The 24,860-nt window shown below is 42.5% G+C and overlaps 1 protein-coding gene across 5 annotated transcripts; it reads left to right on the forward strand.

Moving 5' to 3' along the window:
* Window positions 1-890: 890 nt before the first annotated feature.
* Window positions 891-16,586, forward strand: smarce1 (SWI/SNF related, matrix associated, actin dependent regulator of chromatin, subfamily e, member 1). 5 transcript variants are annotated; one of them, XM_060901285.1, is made up of 11 exons: window positions 891-963; window positions 10,196-10,249; window positions 10,935-10,978; window positions 11,495-11,599; window positions 12,435-12,527; window positions 12,850-12,981; window positions 13,210-13,381; window positions 13,497-13,669; window positions 13,794-13,895; window positions 15,272-15,536; window positions 15,654-16,586. In XM_060901285.1, exons 2-11 carry the CDS (start codon window positions 10,243-10,245, stop codon window positions 15,845-15,847), a joined length of 1,287 nt encoding a protein of 428 aa, XP_060757268.1. In that variant the 5' UTR covers window positions 891-963; window positions 10,196-10,242; the 3' UTR covers window positions 15,848-16,586. The 5 variants fall into 5 exon arrangements, with proteins under 5 accessions (XP_060757268.1, XP_060757271.1, XP_060757270.1 ...); XM_060901288.1 differs by having other exon boundaries at window positions 12,435-12,515; XM_060901287.1 differs by having other exon boundaries at window positions 11,495-11,593.
* Window positions 16,587-24,860: the final 8,274 nt, after the last annotated feature.

Genomic DNA, 24,860 nt, shown 5'->3' on the forward strand with positions numbered 1-24,860 from the left:
ATGCGGTAGCCACTATGTCATCATACTATAAGAATGTAAGAGTGTAACAATTGCGCAGTACGGTGTGAGAGCAGTACGGTGCGTTCTGATTGGCTGAGAGCAGCAGCGAATCAGAATCAGAACCATGTGTTTATTGGCCAAGTATGTTCACACACAAGGTCAAAATCCAGGTCAAGGTCACCAAAAAGGTCAAAATCGTTTTTTTTGTGATACCTTCCGCCATATTCATCATAAGTGCTACTGGGCGAGGTTTGTTTTGCCTGGCAACACATTATTATTATTATTATTATTATTATTATTATTATTAAACACCTGATCTTCATGGAGTTCTTTAAAAAGAAAAAAACCCCACACTTTTCTTGTATTGTGTGTTTTCCATACCCCAATAGGGTGTTTAAACTGATAATACGCTCAGTCCCTGATCTAGTGAATCAGTATAAGGATGTATTTATGAATAAAGACTTCAAAGCACTTCTGGAAAGACTTCAAAGCACTCTGCATAAGGGAGTCTGCCAAATGCCGTAAATGTAAACGTGAATGGTTGTGATGATGTCGATCTTCGACGTACTTCAGTTCTAGAGGGCAACAGTGAGTAGATAGTGTTGTTATTAGAGTGTACACTAGAGGGCAATAATGAGTGTCTTCTTAGAGTGTACACTACATACTCACTGCTGCCCTCTAGTGTACATTCTAATAACATTAGAGGGCTGCAGTGAGTATGTAATGTTCGAGTGTACACTAGAGGGCAGCAGCGAGTGTGTGTTCTTATTAGAGTGGACACTAGAGGGCAGCAACGAGTGTGTTCTTATTAGAGTGGACACTAGAGGGCAGCAACGAGTGTGTGTTCTTATTAGAGTGTACACTAGAGGGCAGCAGTGAGAGTCTAATCTGTTATTAGGTTGTGCACTAGGGGGCAGCACTGAACTGAAGACACGGAGCTCTGAGAGGAACAAAGGAGCGGAGGTGAGTATCGTTACTGGAGCATTGTAAGCCTTGGTACGATTAATATTTAAAAAAAAACTTAAATTGATGCTGAAGAGTATTTTTATTCTATCAAGTCGCCATTAAAGCAGTTTTTGTTCAGTAATGTGAATAAATTAGTCCGTGTTTTCACGCACGGGTGTAGGCTAACTAAATGGCTTTTTTTTTTGTAGATAAATTACTAGCCAACATTTCAATGAAACCGGTCCATATTTCTTACTGGTAATAACTCAGGATGGATGTTTTCTAGCGCACAGTACATATAGGTTATATTTACAGAAACCCGCCACGGATTATAAAGTATGATTTATAACTCCGAATTTACACGAATGTGGATCTGAACGTTAGCTACCGAGTCGTGTCACTGTGCCTCCATTGACTTCTCGCGAACTGCTTTTGAATCACATTTCGCGAAATTGCATTTCAATTATATCTTTATATACATAGTTCAACTCTTACGTAACATTTACAGCAGTGTGGATTTTTATTTCTGAGGAAGTTCAAGTATTTGGAATAATCTGGCCGCTGCTAGAACGGCAATGCTAATTATTTTAATTCAGGCGGAAGGGACAGCCCTGTGTGGGGTCCTTCGAGTGCAGCAGATCCACAATACAGCGCCAAAGCGGTTTAGGTTTTCTGCAAACATAATTAATGAAAATAAAAAGCAGTTAGTTGTGTTTTAATGGCTGGTTCCCAGGCGGATGATTAGCTAAAGATAAATATATATTTTGCTTCCTTTGTGAGCGAATGTGCTCGTCGTTTATAAAATGTAAACTCGAGCCGGATACTTTCTTGACCGTTTATTTAACCGCTGTCTCCATAAAGGTGCAGTAGTGTATTTTTCATTTTTATTTGTACAAATAAACTGGAAAATGTGTTTTAATGTTGTTTAAAATGTGGTTTTAGCAGTCGACTCGGGACAAGTGTTAAAAGCGGCTCAGAAAACGGGTTTGAAAAATTGACTTCCGGTCTGGAATCCTTCCCTGTGTCCTAAATCGCTCACTCGTTCACTACTCCCTACTCCCTCTATTGAGGTTTTTCACCCACGTGACCAAGTCATGTGATGCTGCCATTTTGGACGTCACGGCTCGAATCAGTTTGAATGCGAGGACGGCGATAAAAGAAAAAGGAGCGAGATGCAGAAAACACCTTCACTATCCAGCGACGTAGGGCATTTACAGGGCGAGCAGAGGGAGAGGTATTTGCAAAAACTGAGGTTAGCAGGCTTAGAGAACGACGTTTACCTGCTTCCACCAGGATTGTTCACTGACGTACGGAAGTACACGAAGCCCTCGTCTTTACCTGACTTCGGCCCACATGATCTGTATACCTATGTCGTTAAAAACCCATCGCCATACACAGGTATTGATCTGAAAGCGTATAAGAGTTTGGATACCTGCAAATATTTTGTGTCAGGCTGGGTAACATGCCTACATCAGCGGGTCGTCCCTGGAGCCGGTGGTCGCCATCTTATTACAGCTAAGGTTTGTTCACATTTTCATTTACTTTCGGTCCTCAGGATAAACAACATGTTATTAAATGTCATTGAAATAACTTCTTAGTCTGTTGACACATGGCCCGTTATAAATTTGCTGTTACCAGGCAATGACCAAGAACTGTATTATTAGGGTCGGTGTCTGTGTTGTAGCAGTGTACTAGCAGCTAGCTGTTAGCACTAATTAATGTCAACAACATAGCTAGTATGTTACTGTAGCAATGTTTACGTTCAGTCATTTGGATGACTGTTAAAACCTTTCAGTCTCAAGTTTTCCCTTTACTGTATTTACTAGTTTACTGTAATTATGATCCGGCAGCTATTTACACCGGATCCAGTGTAAATAACTGCTGGAGCGTGCTGCTTAATTTGAGGGGGAGCAAGCCGGAGCGCGCTGCTTAATTTTGGCCCTTTTCCACTACCCTTTTTCAGCTCACTTCAGCTCGCTTCAGCTCACTTCAGCCCGACACGGCTCGCGTTTCGACTACCAAAAACCAGCACGACTCAGCTCGTTTCAGCCCTGCTTAGCCCCTAAAACTCGCACCGTTTTGGAGTGGGGCTGAAGCGAGCCAAACCGTGCCGACTGAGGTTGGGGGCGTGAGCAGACACTCCCCTGTGCACTGATTGGTGAGGAGGAGTGTCCTCACATGCCCACACACGCCCCGCGAGCGCGCTGGGATCTGTAAACACCGCAAACCCGGAAGAATAATAATTATGAATTACGAGAATTTCTGAAGCCTTATGCGCCTCGCCTCATCTATACGCTCTTGCCAGTATCTGTCCGCGTTGTCGGTGACAACAAGCCACAGCACCAAGACCAGCAACACTAACGACTCCATGTCCTCCATGTTTATTGTTTACTATTCGGGTCGTGAGACTACCGCTTAAAAGATCACTGAATCAGTGACATACAGAGCATCGTGCACGAGTTCGCGGAGCGCAAGGCTCGTCGTATGCCCTTCAAATAATGCGCGCAGTAGGCTATTGATGTTTTATTATGAGCCATGTACAGTATGTCGCCTAATGTTTTTTTGTTTCTGAGTTACATGTTCGTTTGAAGGACTTAATGTACAAAATAACATAGTTGCACCCCGGAGTGTTGAAATTGGTAAACACAGTGCATTCAGTGAGGTTTGCACCGCCCTCCTTTTATTTCTGACTCTTCCTGTCACCGTTGCAACCTCTGAGTGCTCATTCGTATGCCCTTCAAATAATGTGCGCAGTATAGGCTATTGATGTTTTATTATGAGCCATGTACAGTATCCTAATGTTTTTTTGTTTCTGAGTTACATGTTCGTTTGAAGGACTTGATGTACTAAATAACATAGTTGCACCCGGTAGTGTTGAAATTGGTAAACACCGCAGTTGCGGACATTTTGTAGCCTAAAATGATGTTATGATAAGCTTTAATAAAGGGCCCGGTCATTTGCCCCGCCCCCGGCCCGGCTCTGACTTGTTCCGCCACTGTCACTGATGTCACTGTTTGCGCTGCTTAACGACATCACATGACGTCCACCCACTTTCGCTAACTCCACCCAATGTGTCCACCCACTTCCAGCCAGCACGGTTCAGCGCGGTTGTAGTCGAAATGCAACTCCAACAGCCCCGCTCAGCTCGACTCAGCACGGCACGGCTCAGCCGCGTTTGTAGTGGAAAAGCGGCATTTGAGGGGGAGCAAGCCGGAGCGCGCTCCGGAACCTCGGCCGGAGCACTCCGGGAGCAAGCCGGAGCGCGCTGCTTAATTTGAGGGGGAGCAAGCCGGAGCGCGCTCCGGAACCTCGGCTGGAGCACTCCGGGAGCAAGCCGGAGCGCGCTGCTTAATTTGAGGGGGAGCAAGCCGGAGCGCGCTGCTTAATTTGAGAGGGAGCAAGCCAGAGCGCGCTCCGGAACCTCGGCCGGAGCACTCCGGGAGCAAGCCGGAGCGTGCTGCTTAATTTGAGGGGGAGCAAGCCAGAGCGCGCTGCTTAATTTGAGGGGGAGCAAGCCGGAGCGCGCGGCTTAATTTGAGGGGGAGCAAGCCGGAGTGCGCGGCTTAATTTGAGGGGGAGCAAGCCGGAGTGCGCGGCTTAATTTGAGGGGGAGCAAGCCGGAGCGCGCTCCGGCAGCTATTTACACTGGATCTGGTGTCTGTAACACGTTGTTTTTCAAGCTGGTTCTCCCTCTCTGTCTGCAGCGTTAGTATGTAGCTTGACCTTCAAAATGGCGGACACCGGGGCGTCACGTGACCCTGTGACGTCAGGTGAAAAACCTCAATGTAGAGGACTGTATTGACCCTTCCCACTCATGTGACTTTCGTAAACGCGACCGCCATTTTGGACATGAAGAAATAACGGTTTATGGCACAGACCCTTTTGGTTCTCGCTCATCTAGCTGCTACAATGACTGCTTAGACTGCAACTATAATACCTAACACACATTTAAGTAGCCGTCGTAAAGATGTGAAACTCATCGAGTGACGAGTGTGTTCATTGATAAGCTAACACAATCTAAAAGTAGACATACCATCACACTGCCCTGGCGCTGTGTACAGTTTACCTTCTATGGTTTGTGCACTCACTATTTGCCATTACTTTCTCCAACCCAGTGTTCGAACTATGCCGATATTTTCGGGAGGGTCCCTTTTTTTCCCTTGGGGGTGTGTGTGCTTGCGCTTGTCTCAGAGCGCGGATCTCCAAACACATGAGAAGCCTATCTTACGCACATATCACACGGACTCCACACCTCCACACACGCATGGCGTCTGAAGTCATAACTCATCAGGGGAAATCGTGTCCGCATTGGCATGTTCAACAAACAACCTCGCGTCAACAATGATACCACACGCAAGAAAAAAAAAAAGTCAGGCTACTCAACACATCTGATCCACAGCAGCACCAAAGCATCACTGGAAATCATGTCAACAACCAATGTTCCATTTCAACACGCGTCAACAAACAAATGGCACCACAAACATGAACGAATCGGTCAGGCTACCGATTCCAAACCCACAGCAGACGAATAATTAAATGCATCTTACCTTAAAGCAGAATCGACCACAAAGGAAGCGTGTTGGCACTGTTGGCACACTTCCTTTCTACTAGTTTGTGTCCCCAACCTGGCAGCAGCAGTCGTCATATCGGTTTATTTTATCTTTGATGTAAACACAACACTTCGGATATGCAAACGCTTCCCGTTACACACGATTGCTATGTCGATAAACATCATTTTGCCAATATTTTAGAGACCATCCATCTTCTCTGTCGGTCAGCATCTGTCAGGATCCGATAAAATGATAAATCTTGCCTTGTGTGTTGATGGTTACTACATCCAGGTGCACAACAATATAATGGCATGATGGAAGTCTTGCTGAAAGTAAAAACTTTCTTTGATGGCTATATTCCTTTCGATGCTTCGCTGTCGTTCCTCGTTGTTGGCTGTGGTAGACTACTGGTAGTTCATGTCCAAAATGGCGGCAGCATTTGTCGTGACATCACGTGGGATGGGTCAATAGTGAGCTCATTGGTTAAATGAAAAACACTTAAGGAGACTAGTCCATCGCGCTGGTATTTACGTCATTACTGTTGCACAATTAAAATGTGCCACATCAGTCGGCTGGTGGGTTTTGAAAATAATCAAGAAATGCATGTATTTTTTTTCGTGGTCCTGTTTCCATCAAATCATGCGCTCTGATTGGCTCGCAAGCGGTCCGGAATCCAACGATCCGGACCCCGGTTACGGACCTTTTGGCGACTAGTTCGTTCACAACAGCAAACAACATCGGAGCAAAATTTTGTCAAGATCTATTTTCGCATTTCTCAGTATAATCGCATTAATTTTACAGCAGGGATAGCGGTAACGACAGCGTTCACAGCGAAAGCAAATTTTACTACCCTGATGAAGACAAAATGAAATAAAATAAAACATTTCAGGAGAAAGCCGAAAACGAGCTTGTAGCTGGTTTGTTCTAAATATGGTTTCCCTTTCGGGCGCTCTCATTTTCTGTTAAAATTTGGTAAAGAAGAAAATATATATATATCATTTACCAGCTTAAGGTTGGTCCGTATCGTGAAATACCGTGACTTCGGCCCAGAGGCCTCGGTCAGTATTTTCAAGACCTCGGTCACGGTATTTTACAAAAATAAATAAAATAAGTATTATGTTATACTGAGCGTCTTTCCCACATTAATCAATACAAAGTACCTGCATCTTTCAGTTCCTTTAAATCATGTCTGAATGCTTTCTTCTTTGCCACTGCTTTTTATTAAATCAAATTTGAGACTTGTCATTTGATTTCTTTCAGCGCAACCGCAGTGCATGATGGGATATATTGCTTTGGTTAGGGTTGGGTTTTTTTTGTTGTTTTTGGTTCCTCTCCTTCAAAACTTTATTTAGAACATATAATACAAGCCAATCAGGTACTTCAAAGTCACATATAATTCATTCTGTTGGTTGAGCAAAATAAAAAAGTAAAATAAACAAGCAATATAAAGGGCTTTCTCATATTAACTGAAAGATGTCAAGTAATGGAAACAATTTAAGGGCTTTTTTCTCATTAATCAGCTTTATTGACTTAAGACCGTATGCTTATTCCTCCACCTAATCGGACAGGGTTTTGTTTTAAAATACCTGCATTTATGTATAAAGAATTTTCCTGCTTTGGTTCGTGGTCATCGGTTGTACACTACTTTTCGTGATGCATTGTGGGATACTTTGAGTGCACTATATAGGGTGTAAATAATCCTCACTAAGGTTTCGGACAGCACTATAAAATGGCGTCCCCACTATATCGTGCCCTATAGAGTGAGTCGGGAGCAATTTTGGACACAGGGCTTGTTGTTGTCTGTTTACAAAATATGGACGAGTCACGGGATATGGGTCCATGGAAAATTAAAAATGTATACAACCCCGATTCCGAAAAAGTTGGGACAAAGTACAAATTGTAAATAAAAATGGAATGCAATGATGTGGAAGTTTCAAAATTCCATATTTTATTCAGAATAGAACATAGATGACATATCAAATGTTTAAACTGAGAAAATGTATCATTTAAAGAGAAAAATTAGGTGATTTTAAATTTCATGACAACACATCTCAAAAAAGTTGGGACAAGGCCATGTTTACCACTGTGAGACGTCCCCTTTTCTCTTTACAACAGTCTGTAAACGTCTGGGGACTGAGGAGACAAGTTGCTCAAGTTTAGGGATAGGAATGTTAACCCATTCTTGTCTAATGTAGGATTCTAGTTGCTCAACTGTCTTAGGTCTTTTTTGTCGTATCTTCCGTTTTATGATGCGCCAAATGTTTTCTATGGGTGAAAGATCTGGACTGCAGGCTGGCCAGTTCAGTACCCGGACCCTTCTTCTACGCAGCCATGATGCTGTAATTGATGCAGTATGTGGTTTGGCATTGTCATGTTGGAAAATGCAAGGTCTTCCCTGAAAGAGACGTCGTCTGGATGGGAGCACATGTTGCTCTAGAACCTGGATATACCTTTCAGCATTGATGGTGTCTTTCCAGATGTGTAAGCTGCCCATGCCACACGCACTAATGCAACCCCATACCATCAGAGATGCAGGCTTCTGAACTGAGCGCCGATAACAACTTGGGTCGTCCTTCTCCTCTTTAGTCCAAATGACACGGCGTCCCTGATTTCCATAAAGAACTTCAAATTTTGATTCGTCTGACCACAGAACAGATTTCCACTTTGCCACAGTCCATTTTAAATGAGCCTTGGCCCAGAGAAGACGTCTGCGCTTCTGGATCATGTTTAGATATGGTTTCTTCCTTGAACTATAGAGTTTTAGCTGGCAACGGCGGATGGCACGGTGAATTGTGTTCACAGATAATGTTCTCTGGAAATATTCCTGAGCCCATTTTGTGATTTCCAATACAGAAGCATGCCTGTATGTGATGCAGTGCCGTCTAACAGCCCGAAGATCACGGGCACCCAGTATGGTTTTCCGGCCTTGACCCTTATGCACAGAGATTCTTCCAGATTCCCTGAATCTTTTGATGATCATATGCACCGTAGATGATGATGATGATGATGATATGTTCAAACTCTCTTTGCAATTTTACACTGTCGAACTCCTTTCTGATATTGCTCCACTATTTGTCGGCGCAGAATTAGGGGGGTTGGTGATCCTCTTCCCATCTTTACTTCTGAGAGCCGCTGCCACTCCAAGATGCTCTTTTTATACCCAGTCATGTTCATGACCTATTGCCAATTGACCTAATGAGTTGCAATTTGGTCCTCCAGCTGTTCCTTTTTTGTACCTTTAACTTTTCCAGCCTCTTATTGCCCCTGTCCCAACTTTTCTGAGATGTGTTGCGGTCATGAAATTTCAAATGAGCCAATATTTGGCATGAAATTTCAAAATGTCTCACTTTCGACATTTGATATGTTGTCTATGTTCTATTGTGAATACAATATCAGTTTTTGAGATTTGTAAATTATTGCATTCCATTTTTATTTACAATTTGTACTTTGTCCCAACTTTTTTGGAATCGGGGTTGTATTAGTCTAAAGAAGCTATCTTTATTTTGTCACATGCATGCTCAAGTACAGTGAAACTCATCTGAAGCAGTGAACACACACACCTACCCAGAGCAGTGGGCAGCTCTGCTGCAGCGCCCAGGGAACAGTTGGGGGTTCGGTGCCTTGGTCAAGATTACTTCAGCCCAAGGCCGCCCCATGTGAACCGAAGTGCATGTCTTTGGACTGTGGGGGAAACCGGAGCACCCGGAGGAAACCCATGCAGACACGGGGAGAACATCCAAACTCTACACCCAAAGGCCCCTGTCAGCCACTGGGCATGAACCCAGAACCTTCTTGCTGTGAGGCGACAAAGCGAACCACTCCACCACCGTGTACAGAATGATCTTTTCTTTATGGATATGTGATATTTTCTATGAAATATAAATCGCTAAAATGAAGTAGTAAATTAAAAGTAAGCATACAAATGCAGGTGAAATATTTACATTTTGAACTTGAGCAGTCCAAATATTTAATTGTTCTAGACTTAATTTGTTTGTTTTTTTTCCCTGAGTGTAAAATTCCGTCATCTCGGATGGAACCGTTTCCTGCATTTTGTACAGTTAAACATGAATCCATATTCTGGCTTCCTCCATGTGCAGTAAAGTTTTATGATGTTCCACATCTCTTATCGAAAGACTCGTCTGCTGATTAGTTAGTATTGGCTTGACTTTATCTGGCGCTTCTACCTCCATCATGTAGCTCCCATTGACAGATAACGTCACCGTGGAGACAATCTTTGTGACATCTGTGTCATTATTCCAGAGACCGTAGCAACGTTCGTAAAATTAACCATCCGTATGAAATCCTTGACCGGTCCGTAAATTACTCGCATCCGTGTTAAAATCCATAACGCCTCCGTATTTTGTATCACATATATATCTTTCCTTGAATCCCTAGTCCGTGATTTGTCTGTATTTTGTCAACCACTGTTATTGTTGAATGAGCCTCCTGTCAGTTATGTTCTAAACACTGTACTTTGGGCTGTTGCAGATCCTGGGGGTGACGTGTCGTAAACGTGGGTGGGAATGGGGCTCAAGGAGAAAATAAAAACATTACAGTATCAATCCTACTTACTTAATCATTAATCTTAGCTAATGCTCCTTTCATTTTTTTTTTTTTTTTTTTTCCTGAAACTGATATAATGTCTTGCAAACGTCAAGGATTGTGTTGACTTAATGCATGAATTTTTTTCCCTGTTACAGAAGCAAACGATGGAATTAGCCTGATATTGTCAAATCCTGCCAACAAGATGTCAAGTAAGAACTCATTTCATCAAACTAAATCCGTCTTTGTGTCATGGCCTTTGTTGACATCTTTTCAGAGGAAAGTAGCTAATGTGTACTCGGAGATGTCTAGGGAGGTCCTGGACAAATTTGCATGTCAAAGTCTGTTAAACTATAAACTGGTTAGAACTGCATACGTATTAAGAAACTGATCATTTCTGTCAGTAGCGCAGACAAAATGAAGGGAACCAGAGCAGGTAGTTGGGGAGATGTACAGTGCGTAAAGGAAATGGTGACCGATGAAATGGCTCGCTTTTATTACTTGCAAACGTCACCAAGAAAGAGTCTCAAAATGGAGACCAGCGTGTGTGGGTGGGACAGGAACGACTGGGTGAGTTGACTGAACCTGTTTTCTGTGGTGGGAGTTGGAGAGCCATATCGAGTTCAGTATCGTCACTAATATCTGCTCAAAAGGTTGCTAGATTTGTTGCCAGACTTCCCTCCCCCCCGAATAAAGTAACAACAAATCTAGCAACACTGGTAGTGGCTTTACATCTGACTTCACTTACCTGAACATTCCCACCGTCATGTGTATTTATTTGAGCATGCGTTTAATTACACCTTTAACATGATTCGACTGAAGCTGACTTGATAAACACGCTTTTGTGCTGCTTAATTATGAAAATAGTTATTCAATCAATCTTTCCTCCCAACACAGAACGGCCATCTTACGCCCCGCCTCCTGCTCCGGCCCCCACTACAGTAAGTATTTCACAACATGTCAGTCATCCTCTCAAATGCCCTGCCCCCTCCCCCCAATCACCCCAACTTTAAAGCGCACAGGACTGTGTGGACAGGACTGTGGGACGATGATGGACACCTTCAGTGGGGGTGGCGAGGAAATTTATGCTCTAAAGACATCATTTTGAAAAATCTCCATGTTAGGCAAACTACAAACTGAGATTTTTTGTTTGTTTGTTTTTTAGCATTTTTTTTTTTTTTTTTTAAACCATCTCATCAAATTTGCCTCTCCCACCCCCATAGTGTGTGTGGCTTTGCTACAAATGGATGTAGAACAAATGCCAGTTTGTGCTGCTATCAAAAAATTGCTGCTTTTTTTTTTTTTTTTTTTTTGCATGTTTTAAGCGAATCATGAGCAAGAACCAACAAACAAACAAAAAAAAAAGCAAGATTTGTTCATTTTCTTTTCTTTTGGTCCCTTCCTCCCTTGTTTGTTGTCATTTCTCATTCGTGTTTTGTCTCATTTGTCTCCATCAGCAAATGCCCACCACCACTGGGTTTGTGGGGTACAACCCATACAGCCATCTGGCCTACAACAACTACAGGCTGGGAGGAAACCCCGGCGGAAACAACAGGGTAATGGTAGGATCCATGCTAAATAGAGGAACCCCGATACTGCTAGCATTATAGATAAAACCAGCTAATCTTGCCTCAGAGGCAGGATCTGTTTTTAATCAGTCGATTTGCTTTCAAGGAAAAAAAAAAAATGGTTAGATTGTCTCTAGCTCTAGTTGCTTCCATAAATCCTTTCATGTTTTTCATGCTTCTGGAAGTCAGTCTCTCTTGAACTGCTTTGCTGGCTTCTCATTTGAGAGATTGGTTTTCAAAAGTGCTCCACCCTCTTTCATGTCGGTCATGTTATCATGTCATTTATTTTGTTGTGAGTGCTGATGGCTAGGTTTCAACCATTTTAAAATGGTCGCTTATAGGCATGTGCCGATATTAAAACCATCACGCTTAAGGATTGCCTTTCGATGATGACTGTCCTTCTGAACAGGACAGAATTGATCTACTCAAGCAGACTTCCCTGCAAGTGCTTGATGCTAACAGTATTGTCCGTGTCGAAAGTTGCCATTGTGAGAGATTCTGACTAATCGTCACATGTCTAGCCGCTCGCTCTGCACCCAAAGACCCTGTAGGTCACCTGCACCCCGATAGCTGTTTTGTTGTCCCTGCATGGGTGTGTCACAGCGCATTGCCGGTTTAAGTAAGCCCACTCAAATGACCATTTTGGTTGTGCTGCCTCTCAGAACACGTCTCCATTTCTCAGCCGTGCATTCGCTCCCCTTACTCATAGTGCTCCATTGCTGTGGCCCCCCCACCACACACATATATACACACACACACAATCATACTGTTGCATCTCCTCGCTAATTTCTAACTGTCCTTTTATGTTTTGTTCTTTTTCTCCTGGCAGAACTCCTCTGGGATTACGGTTCCCAAGCCGCCCAAACCCCCCGATAAGCCTCTGATGCCCTACATGCGGTACAGCCGGAAGGTAAGCAGGAAGGTAAGACACCCACGGTGTCTGCTTTTACTGCTTATTTTTCACCACCCCTCCCACCGGGAGATGGTACAATCCGTCATTGCTTCCCATGGATGACCTCAAACAGGAAGTGTGATGCTGAAGCATTGTAAAAATGAAATTCTCTGTCTGTGTTTGCTGTTTGTAATCAAGGCCGGAAGAGTGACGGTCACTCTCGGATCTCTGATCCGCCGTGATTTCGACAGCAAAAAGTTTTCCGAAAGCATCTAACGAGCAAGCTAACCCAGCACATGGTTCTGAACGGGACACCTGGGAACTATGCGTAACCGCTGGTCCTCTTCTACAGGTTTGGGACCAAGTGAAAGCCTCCAACCCTGATTTGAAGCTGTGGGAGATTGGGAAGATCATCGGGGGCATGTGGAGGGACCTCACGGATGAGGAAAAGCAGGATTACTTAAACGAATACGAAGCTGAGAAGGTTAGTCACCGAGCTGGTGGTAAATCCAGAGTGATTCTCCTGCTTGATTGTATTTATCTAGTAAAGAATAATGATCGTGGCGTGGAAATAAGCATTTGAGTACGCTAACTCAAATATCTCGCGAGCTCATCGTGTGAGGAGGATGCCAGGGATAACTGCGCAGTCTCGGTGGCAGCGCTTGTTAGCTTAACGTGTGTCTGATCGCAGTCTCTGCCCGTTTGTTTGCAGATCGAATATAACGACTCCCTGAAAGCTTATCACAACTCCCCGGCGTACCTAGCATACGTAAATGCTAAAAACCGTGCCGAAGCGGCTCTGGAGGAGGAAAGCAGGCAGAGACAGTCTCGTCTGGACAAAGGAGAGCCTTACATGAGTATCCAGCCAGCTGAAGATCCTGACGGTGAGAAGCACACTGCTGTACGAAATAGCGTGTGGAAATAATCTGGCACCTGAGGAACATGTCTGTTTGTCTTGTGCGTTCGTTCATGTGTCCCTCCCTGCGTGTGTTCGGATAGATTACGATGATGGGTTCTCGATGAAGCACACTGCAGCAGCTCGGTTCCATAGGAACCACCGTCTGATCAGCGATATCCTGAGTGAAGTGGTGGTGCCTGACGTGCGCTCGGTGGTCACGACGGCACGAATGCAAGTGCTCAAACGCCAGGTCCAGTCCCTTATGGTGCACCAGGTACACACACACGAGTTCCTGTATCGGAATCGTGCACGATGATTTGACCGTTTTGTAAATAGCCATAGTAGCTTCAGTAAGAAGAACGGGAATTCCTTCAGTGTTGTCGTGTGTGTTGATTCAGAGGAAGCTAGAGGCGGAGCTGCTGCAGATTGAGGACAGGCATCAGGAGAAGAAGAGGCGGTTCCTCGAGTCCACCGATTCCTTCAACAACGAGCTCAAACGGGTAAGACACTCTCTGAGCAGTGAAAAGCGTCCAGTTCAGTGACTCGGGTGTGGTTTGGGACAGATGCACAGTGACTGGTGACAGTGGATATGTACACTACCATTCAAGAGTTTGGGGTCACTTTGAAATGTCCTTATTTTTGAAAGAAAAGCACTGTTCTTTTCAATGAAGATCACTTTAAACTAATCAGAAATCCACTCTATACATTGCTAATGTGCTAAATGACTATTCTAGCTGCAAATGTCTGGTTTTTGGTGCAATATCTCCATAGGTGTATAGAGGCCCATTTCCAGCAACTCTCACTCCAGTGTTCTAATGGTACAATGTGTTTGCTCATTGCCTCAGAAGGCTAATGGATGATTAGAAAACCCTTGTACAATCATGTTAGCACAGCTGAAAACAGTTTAGCTCTTTATGCCCCTTTTCCACCAAAGCAGTTCCAGGGCTGGTTCGGGGCCAGTGCTTAGTTTGGAACCGGGTTTTCTGTTTCCACTGACAAAGAACTGGCTCTGGGGCCAGAAAAACTGGTTCCAGGCTAGCACCAACTCTCTGCTGGGCCAGAGGAAAGAACCGCTTACGTCAGCGGGGGGCGGAGTTGTTAAGACCAACAACAATAACAAGACCACGAAAGATCACCATTTTTAAGCGACGAGAAGCAGCAGCTGTACAAACGCGAAGTAATTTATTATTATTGTTGTTGTTGCCGCCGCTGCTGCTTCTTCCGTGTTGTTTTTGCTTTGATATTCGCGCCAAGGTTTATGCAAACGTGGCGCCGTAACTTCCGTATACAGCGATGTAATGACGTATGCAGCGGCATAATGACGTGGCTCCGCTTAGCCCCGCGAGCTATGGAAAAGCAAACTGGTTCTCAGCTGGCTCGCAAGTTGAACGAGTTGTGAACCAGCACCAGCACTGGCTCCGAACCAGCCCTGGAACTGATTTGGTGGAAAAGGGGTATTAGAGAAGCTATAAAACTGACCTTCCTTTGAGCAGATTGAGTTTCTGGAGCATCACATTTGTGGGGTTGATTAAATGCTCAAATTGGCCAGAAAAATGTCTCGACTAGATTTTCTATTCATTTTACAACTTATGGTGGTAAGTGAAAGTGTGACTTTTCATGGAAAACACAAAAATGTCTGGGTGACCCCAAACTTTTGAACGGTAGTGTATGTAATGGGATTTGTGAAGGAATGATGTGAACCTTCATTTCTTTTGCATTAGTAGATTACAAAGTGTATATGACTGAACAGTGGAGGGGATGGAGAGTCATGCATATCTCTGGATACAGCATGAGAATTCAAAATACTCCCAAAAGGGAGCTTGATATGAGGTTAGATTAGATTTGTCTCAGAGTTGATGTGTGTGTTGGTGTGTAGCTGTGCAGTCTGAAGGTGGAGGTGGACATGGAGAAGCTGGCAGCAGAGATGGCAGCGGCGGAAGAAGCTGCGAGACGGAGGGCGGAGGAGAGGGAAAGGGAGCGAGAGAAGGAGAGAGAGCGAGAGAAAGAGCGAGAGACGGAGGCGGAGAAGACGGAGAGAGCAACCGAGGAGGATCAGCAAGGACCAAGTGGACCAAACAGCAGCGAACAGAATACCAGCACTGATAGCAAGGAGCAGGACAAACCCAGTCCAATGGAGACAGGTGAGGACAGAGACCTGAATCACACATACAAATGCTTTCCCTACCTACACCTAAACACTAATTGTGTTCAAGATGTTTTCCTCCACTGTAACATCTCCGGGTGACTGTGTCCTGCAGATGAGGCTCGTGCTGACGTGCCTGAGGGCCAGCAGGAGTGCGAGGAGCACACAGTGGAGAAGCCAGAGCAAGTAGAGAGTGGGTTAGAGGAGGGGGCAAGCGACAGTAATCCTCCACTCGAGAGAGAAAACAGCACAGAGTCTGCACCCTCTGATAGTGCGCTGGAGGAGAGAGCACCTGCCGCCCCACAGTAACTGAGCAAACCCCACACTCCTGCGTGTGTACATCCTCTGAACCTTGACGCGCAGAAAAATCAAAGGTTTTTAGAGGACACCGCCCCTTTTGTGTTTGTTTTACGTTTATCCCGTCATCCTCTCATAATACCCTGAACCCAACTGCAACACGTTCACGAATTTTTATCAGGGGAGGGGGGGGGTTCATTAAAACAGCCTCTGGAAGATTTGCTTGAATAAAACGGATGGTATGTAGACGTTCTCCATCACACGTTGCCGCATTCGGCCGACAGAACTTTAATTATGTACGACCTTTAATACTGGAAGTTAAAAGGTAATATATAATTCAAACGGAACGTGTGACCCAAGCTAACAGTTCCTTTAGTTTTATTATTAGAACTTCACTTCATTAAAGGAGAGTAAATCTCCCACTTTTACCAGTGCCAGGCTTTGTGAAGTCAAGGGAAAAAAGGTTTAATTTTGCGCCTTCTACGCTCATGTCCCTTAAAACTCAATTTTCCTCTCAATTTGAAACCTTATTTAGCTGTAGACGGTGTTTAGGTAGCCTAATTTCTTCCCTCTTTTATTTCCCTAATATTCTTTCACTGACCTGATTGCATATCTTGGCAGGATGCTGCCGTAAAGCGCAGGTGAAACGGTCAGCAATCTCACTAGGTTGTTAGCATACACCTTCTCGTTAAACGCAGCCGTTTTGTACTGTTATGATGTATTACCCAATAAAGTGATTTATATGTCTTAACTTCTTGTCTCAGGCATTACTGTGTGACAAAATGCAGACGTTGAATTGAAGCTGTTTTCTGAGCACAGTAATTTCCAAATTGGCGAATCTCAAACACCCTTCTTTTTTAGCAAGGGTTCCTCCATAGAGCATTGAAAAACATGTTCTCCTGCAGTCTCACTTGAAATTTCTGGTTCCCGTAGTCCAAGAAAGGGCTACGTGTACTCAATTATACTCCAGGATTAGGACATGCATTTCTTTCTCCAGGAAAGTAGATTCATTGAGCTGTTTTTAAAAGATGTGGTCGATTCAGTAATCTGGCTATATCTGAAGGAAAGGAGCACCTGCACTGGCGTCAACTGCAAAGTGGTTAAGAGGTTCCTCAAAGCTTGGGGCAATGGCAAAGGTGCTTGGATGCTGTCTGATGTCTTTCGGCAAGTTCCCCACTGAACCTTTGGGTGAAGATCGCTATAGGTGAAACTACAATAGCACCAATCTGACAGAAACCCTGTAATAACCAGCCATTCGAAGAAATGTCTGTGCCCACTAATAACTGGCTACAGGTGTATTCTCTGTACTTTGACAGAAGGGCTATGGTAACTCAAATAACTACTCCGTGAAACCATGCTAAACAGAAAAGCATCTCCAACCACAATGTATCCAATCTGTAGGGGGATGGGCTACAAAAGCAGAAGACCACACTGGGGTCATTTCCTCTCAGCAAGCTTTAGTGGGCACAGACGCACTCAAACTAGACAAGTGAGGATCGGAAAATTGTCACCTGAACGTTTCCAATCTTTACTTGCCCGCTTTCAACGGATGAGCCAAATGAGGTGATGCTTGTAATCATAGCCGAACTGAGTACTACTACCAGAAGTAAACAAAATTTCCACAAAGGAATACACGTTTCCTTGCAAAAAAGCAATAACTCAGCTTAAACCCAGGTATTACGCAAATCGTGCGACAAACACCAGATCATACATTTGCAATATGTCGAGCTGGCACTGCTCGTCTGAAATATGAGCAAAGAATTAATTTACGGAACCACAGAAAGTACAAATGAGTAACGGAGTCCGGGTGTCACTAATGCTGTAGTCTAATGGGGCTCATCTTGGTAACCTCAACACTGGTATTTGTGTGTAAATGGGCTGTGTATCGAGCCTAAATCCTCATGATGTCCAGCAGGGGGCGGTGTATCAACAGGGGTAGAACTACACCAGTTCGTAGTCTCATCACATGGTCTGTAGGCGAATCTGAGGTTAATTTGGTTACTTCCGATCAGGTTTGGAAATTGTCACACCAAAATTAGCTTTTTTTTTTTCCCATTGTGCTTCTGGTGTTGGATTACTGATTACAAAACACATCGACATTTCTCCAGAATCCCTGGACAAAGCGAACTTTTGCACTTTCTCTTGCCTGTCCAAGTCTTTATTTTCCTTCCATCCATCCATCACCCCTGACTTTCTCATTACTGTTTCTGCCTTTCTATCTTTTTGTCTCTGACTCTTTGGCCTGCTGTGTGTCTCTTTCGCAGTCTGATAAAACATCTTGTGGTTTTGTTAATGCTGCTACCAGCTGGGTGCAGTGTGGGGCACGACCTGACTGTGGCTTCCCCCACACACACTGAACCAGAAGAAACACAGTTCTGCTGAGCAACAGCACCATGTTCAGTATACACAGGGCATGAAAAGCAGTGTAACTAAATACAGCAGGATACGGTCACCCTACACTGGTATTGCTATGTTTGGTAGGATTCTTCCACTGATGTACGAATTATTGTAGCCAACCTCATTATGCAACTGAAAAAGATATAAATATCTGGTCCTGATAAACACAGTGACATTCAGGAAATAGTAATAAATAAAGCCAAAATATATCATGAGTCTCGTCACCTATGATGTTTCAAATATTTGCCAAGCAATTTTTTTTCTGTTTCGAGTTCCTTATAAAAAAGGTAATGTACAGTAGTGCATACACAAAGTGCACTGCGTCTGTCACATCTTTCAACTTTTCATAATGCAGCGAAGAAGACTTTTGTATCTTTAGTCGCATCCAACCCTGATTCCAAACAATTTGGGATGCTGTGTAAAATAAAAAAAAAAAAAAAAACAATGCAACAATTCTATATTCAATGATCAAATATAGGTTTTCAACTGAATACAATGCAAAGACAAGATATTTAATGTTTAATCTGATGTGTTATTGTTTTTTGTGAATATAAACTCATTCTTAATTTGATGCCTGCAATACATTCCAAAAAGTTGGGACTGGAGTATGTTTTTACCACTGTGTCATATCGCCTTTACTTTTAACAACACTCAGTAAACGTTTGTGAACCGAGGACACACATTGTTGAATTTTGAACATGAAATTCTTTCCCATTCTTGCTTGATCTATGACTGCAGTTGCTCAACAGTCGTATTTTGCGCTTCATAATATGTCACATGTTCGGAGGCAGACAGGCCAGTTTAGCACCCGTACTCTTACGATGAAGCCATGCTGTTGTAACACGTGCAGAATATGGCTTGGCATTGTTTAACTGGAATAAGTAGGGGCATCCTTGAGAAAGATATCGTCTGGATGGCAGCATATGTTGCCCCAAAACCTGTATGTACCTTCCAGCAGTCATGGTGCCTTCACAGATGTGTAAGTTTTCAATGCCATGGGCACATACCATTACAGGCCTTCTACTCCTCCTACTCAAGCGAGTAGGACGTTTCTTTGCTTTGCTCCTGCTTTCTTAATCTTTATTTCTATACTTTCTCATTGAATTTCCACTATTTTTTTTTTTTTAAATGCCAGGAAGCAAAAAATCCTGCAGAAAATGCATGGAATTAGAACAGAGGATTTCTATTCTGGAATCAAAGATTAATGCTCTGCCAAAGACGGACAAATTAAAAGCGATATCTCAGGAAAGGAGTACTGAAACAGTGGCTGAGAATGCAGAGATTGCACTCCGACAGACTGAGGACATTGCAGACCAAGTGGAAGAATTCATAACTCAACCTGTAAGTACTGAAAACTGGCAAATGATGGGTGCTAAGCCCAAAAACAGAAGAGTAATTACTTCAACACCAGCTCGTTCTACAAATTACAATAGGATCTACAATCCTATGGAAAATCCACAGCCCATAAGGCTTCAGAACAAATTTGAATGCCTCAGGGATGTGGAAGAGGATTTGTCAAGCGGACAAACGCATAGTAAAAAGAGATCACACCAAGATCAAAGAGCTGTGAGAAGAGGCAAAAAGCAGCTCGTAACACCACCTGATCCCACAACCCTTGTTCTTGGTGATTCCACTGTAAGACAATTAAAAGGTTATGAGATGATTATTTGTTGTCTTCCAAATACATCCATCTCTGACACCAAAGACAGCATTTTGAAACTCATGTCCGAGCATAAAACTATTAAACGTATTGTTGTGCATGTGGGAGCAAATGATGTTTTCAGAGAACAGCTGTTTGTCCAAGATGATTTCAGAAAACTTTTTTCTGAGCTCTATAAGACTGGAATTCAATCTTTTATCAGTGGCCCACTCCCAGCGAGAGGAAGTTTTGCTTTTTCTCGACTCTTCAGTCTTAACACCTGGCTTGGAAAAACTTGTTCTTCATTTGGTATGAATTTCATAGACAATTTTAACCTTTTTTGGAATCGCAAAGAATTTTACAAGCCAAATAGCACTGAACTCAGCTGGATTGGAGCCAAAGTTAGCAGACCACTACAAACTTGCAATCTTTTCTCAGCCAGCACCGAGGAAAACAGTTGATAAGATGTCGCAGACTGACATAGTTACAAAGCCTAAACAATCATCTTTGCAAGTCGTCATCAAGGACACACAAACATCTGACTTGCAGGCCTCCCAACATTCAAGGACAGACGACTCCACTTCTCCTCGGATGGATTTCCCAAATAGCATGAAAAAATTGCTCCCAATGGCTACACTTTCTTTTTCCAGCCCAAATCTGTCGCGACAAGCAGTGTATCCAGTTCATCAAAATTGTGTTCGTCCAGGACTTTCAGCTGGCTACAAATCTTTTTCACCATCCAAAAGATACATGTCATCTCCAATCCTTTCACCCTCAAACCAAATGGAACATTTAGAAAGTCTTGTTTGATGTACTCTGGGTCCCTGCAAATGGATGTAATGTTGAAAAAAAGCTGGGACCCGATGTTGACACTATTCCTGTGTAGATAAGAAACAGAAAACATAGAGCACATTTAACCCTGGGGGTGAACCAATCTAATCTCCTTCCTGTTTTAAAACAGCATCAGAGTGCACAACCAAATATTGCTTCTAGAATTTCTGTAGCTCTTCTGAACATTAGATCACTTTTAAACAAGTCATTTTTAATTAATGATCTTATTTGTAAACACAATCTTGATTTTTTGCTTCTAACTGAAACCTGGCTGGATCAAGCAAATAGTGCTACCACCCATATCGAAGCAGCTCCCCCAAATTTTAATTTTTTGAATGTTACCCGACAAGGGAAAGGTGGAGGGATCGCAAATATATTCAAAGTCTCTTTTCAATGTAAACAATCCTCACTTGGTGATTTTATGTCCTTTGAACACTTATGTGCACTTGTTACATGCTCTCCTAACATATTATTATTAACTATTTATAGGCCTCCGAGACATTCAGCCAAAGTCTTTCTTGAAGAGTTTGGTGAACTGTTATCAGTCATTTGCTTAGAGTTTGATTGTCTTATTATATCTGGGGATTTTAACTTGCATGTAGATAATACTGATAACATTTATGCCAAAGAACTATTTGCAATTATTGATAACTTTAACCTAGTACAACATGTACAGGGACCGACCCACTCTCGTGGTCATACTCTTGACCTCGTCATCACAAAGGGTCTTACTGTTTCTTATACTGTTGTTGACCTGGCCTTATCTGATCATTTCTGTGTTTTCTTTGAAGTTTCTATGTCTCCTCACATTCAGAATAGCTCAACGACTATAGGTAGGAGAGTCATAAATGACAACACGTGTTCTTTTTGAGCACGCTCTCTCTCAGAACTCAACCAAAATGTCAGACTCTGTAGATGATTTACTGGAATTTTTTAATTTAAATATGACCCAAATTATGGATGATATTGCTCCATTCAAAATAAAAAGAGTCAATGATAAGCAGAAAGCACCATGGAAGCAGTACCCGGCTGTTAAACTGCTAAAGAGAGAATGTAGAAAGACTGAAAGAAAATGGCGCAAATCTAAACTTCACATCCATTATCAAATCCATAAAGAGATGCTTTGTAATTATAATTATGCAATTCGTAAAGCAAGACAGTCTTTCTTCTCCAACATCAGCAGGAATATGAACAATGCCCGTGTGCTATTTTCAACAGTAGAGAAGCTAACTAATGCCCCACCACAATTAGCACCTGAACTTCTATCAGTTAATAAATGCAATGAGTTTGCACCTTTTTTCAAAGGTAAAATTGATAAAATAAGGCAGAATATTTCTCATATCTCAGTTGCAAAAAATTGAAAAACTGCAATCACCAATGACACAGATAACTTTAACACAATGTCAGAATTTTGTTTAATTGATTATGAGACTCTTGAAAAAACTGTACAAAATCTCAGTTCCTCAACATCTGAACTGGACATTCTGCCCACCAACTTTTTTAAGTCTGTTCTTCATCTTATAATTACAGATGTGCTTCAAATTATAAATACATCCTTGGAGACTGGCATTGTTCCTGTGTCCCTAAAAAAAGCTGTTGTAAAGCCCCTTCTTAAAAAAAAATAATCTGAATCCTTCAGTGTTAAATAACTACAGGCCAATATCAAATCTACCATTCATCGGGAAAATCCTGGAAAAAATTGTCTTCAATCAATTAACTGTCTTCTTGATATCAAACAGCCGTTTTGATAATTTTCAGTCAGGATTTCGTGCCAATCATAGCACTGAAACAGCGCTGATTAAAGTTATAAATGACATACGTCTTAATACTGATGCAGGCAAAACATCGGTCCTGGTATTACTGGACCTCAGTGCAGCTTTTGATACTGTTGATCACAACATACTGCTATATCGACTTGAACACTGGGTTGGATTGACTGGTAAAGTTATCAATTGGTTAAAATCATACTTAAAAGATAGAAGCTTCTTTGTTACCCTGGGAAATTGTTCCTCAACGTCAATGCCCTTGACCTGTGGTGTCCCCCAGGGGTCGATTCTTGGACCATTACTTTTCAACCTTTATATGCTCCCACTTGGGCAAATTATCAATAAAAATTCAATTTTGTATCACTGCTATGCAGATGATACCCAAATTTATTTTGCTCTATCACCTAATGATTATGCCCCCCTTGAATGTCTCTACCAGTGTATCGATCAAATCAATAGCTGGATGTCACAAAATTTTCTTCAGCTGAACACAGATAAAACAGAAGTAATTCTATTTGGAAAAAAAGATGAAAGACTCAGGATTACCACTATTCTTGACACAAAAGGGATTAAAACTAAAGAAATGGTTAAAAATCTTGGTGTTTTCATTGACAGCGAGCCAAACTTTGACAGTCACATGAAAGCAATCACTAAAACGGCATTTTATCACCTAAAAAACATTTCCAAACTAAGAGGACTTATGTTAAAAAATGATCTGGAAAAACTAATACATGCCTTCATCTCTAGTAGGGTTGATTACTGCAATGGCCTTTTCACAGGCTTGCCAAAAAAGACCATCAAACGACTTCAGCTGGTTCAAAATGCAGCGGCTAGGGTTCTCACACGAACAAAAAGAACAGAGCACATTACTCCAATTCTAAGGTCCCTTCACTGGCTTCCAGTAAGCTACAGAATTGACTTTAAAGTATTGCTGCTGGTATACAAATCTCTAAATGGTACAGGGCCCAATTACCTCTCTGATATGTTGCAGCGGCCTAACCCAATCAGATCTACCAGATCGCAACAGAAAAATTTACTATTAAAACCAGTTGTTAAAACAAAGTGTGGTGAAGCAGCTTTTAGCTACTATGCAGTACAGCTATGGAACCAACTGCCAGAGGACATTAAAAATGCTCCTGCTGTTGGCAGCTTCAAATCTAGGTTAAAGACCAAGCTGTTTTCAGATGCTTTCTGTTAAATAATTAATATTTTTACATTTTTTATAATCTTTACTTTCTCTGCATGTTTTAAATTTACTTTAACTTTATTCTATTTTATTCCGCTGGTTTCTTTTTCTCCTTTTTCTTTTTGGCATTTTATTATTTTATTTCTACTATTGTTTAATTCTTATTATTTTCTTTTAATTCTTTTAATTAATTGCTTTAGAATAAAAATAAAATTATTTTATGTAATTTTATTTCTCTATTGTTTACTGTTTTTGTTTTTGCTTCTGTAAAGCACATTGAACTGCCATTGTGTATGAAATGTGCTATATAAATAAACTTGCCTTGCCTTGCCTTACAGATGCTGGCTTTTGAACTTTGTGCTGGTAATAATCTGGATGGTCCTTTTCCTCTTTAGCCTGGAGGACACAATGATTCCAAAAACAATTCAAAATGTGGACTCATCAGGTTTCCATTTTGTGTCGGTCCATCTCAGAAGAGCTCGGGCCCAGAGAATTTGGTGGCGTTTCTGGATGTTGTTGATGGATAGCTTTTGCTTTGCATAGGAGATGCAGCAATGAACTCTGTTTACTGGCAAAGATTTTCTGAAATGTTCCTGAGCCCTTGTAGGAATATCCTTCAGAGATGTCCACAAACGCTGGCGACTGGCAGTTTTCTCCACCTACACAGGCGGTCTGCGCTGGCTACTCGATCCCAGAAAAAAAAAATTGCCTTTCAATATTCAAGTGATTTATACAGTCTCTGCTGCCTATAACTTGCTGCAAATCCATCTATTCCACCATGAAATTGTGTTTGGGTCTAGCATGACTAGAAGCGACACCATATTTGTTGATTGATTCCCGCACTCTGATTGGCTGAGCCGGATCACGTGACCATGCAGGAGCACATGTAGTTATGTGACACCATGTAGTTGTGTTACAGAACCAGACAGCATGCTACAGAGGGTAACTGAGAAAGCCAAGCACACATACATCTGGAGGGAAACTTCATATACACTATATTGCCAAAAGTATTTGCTCACCTGCCTTGACTCACATATGAGCTTAAGTGACATCCCATTCCTAATCCATAGGGTTCAATATGACGTCGGTCCACCCTTTGCAGCTAGAACAGCTTCAACTCTTCTGGGAAGGCTGTCCACAAGGTTTAGGAGTGTGTTTATGGGAATTTTTGACCATTCTTCCAGAAGCGCATTTGTGAGGTCACAC

This window comes from Neoarius graeffei, chromosome 20 (assembly GCF_027579695.1).
Source record: "Neoarius graeffei isolate fNeoGra1 chromosome 20, fNeoGra1.pri, whole genome shotgun sequence".
Classification (NCBI taxonomy): Eukaryota; Metazoa; Chordata; class Actinopteri; order Siluriformes; family Ariidae; genus Neoarius; species Neoarius graeffei.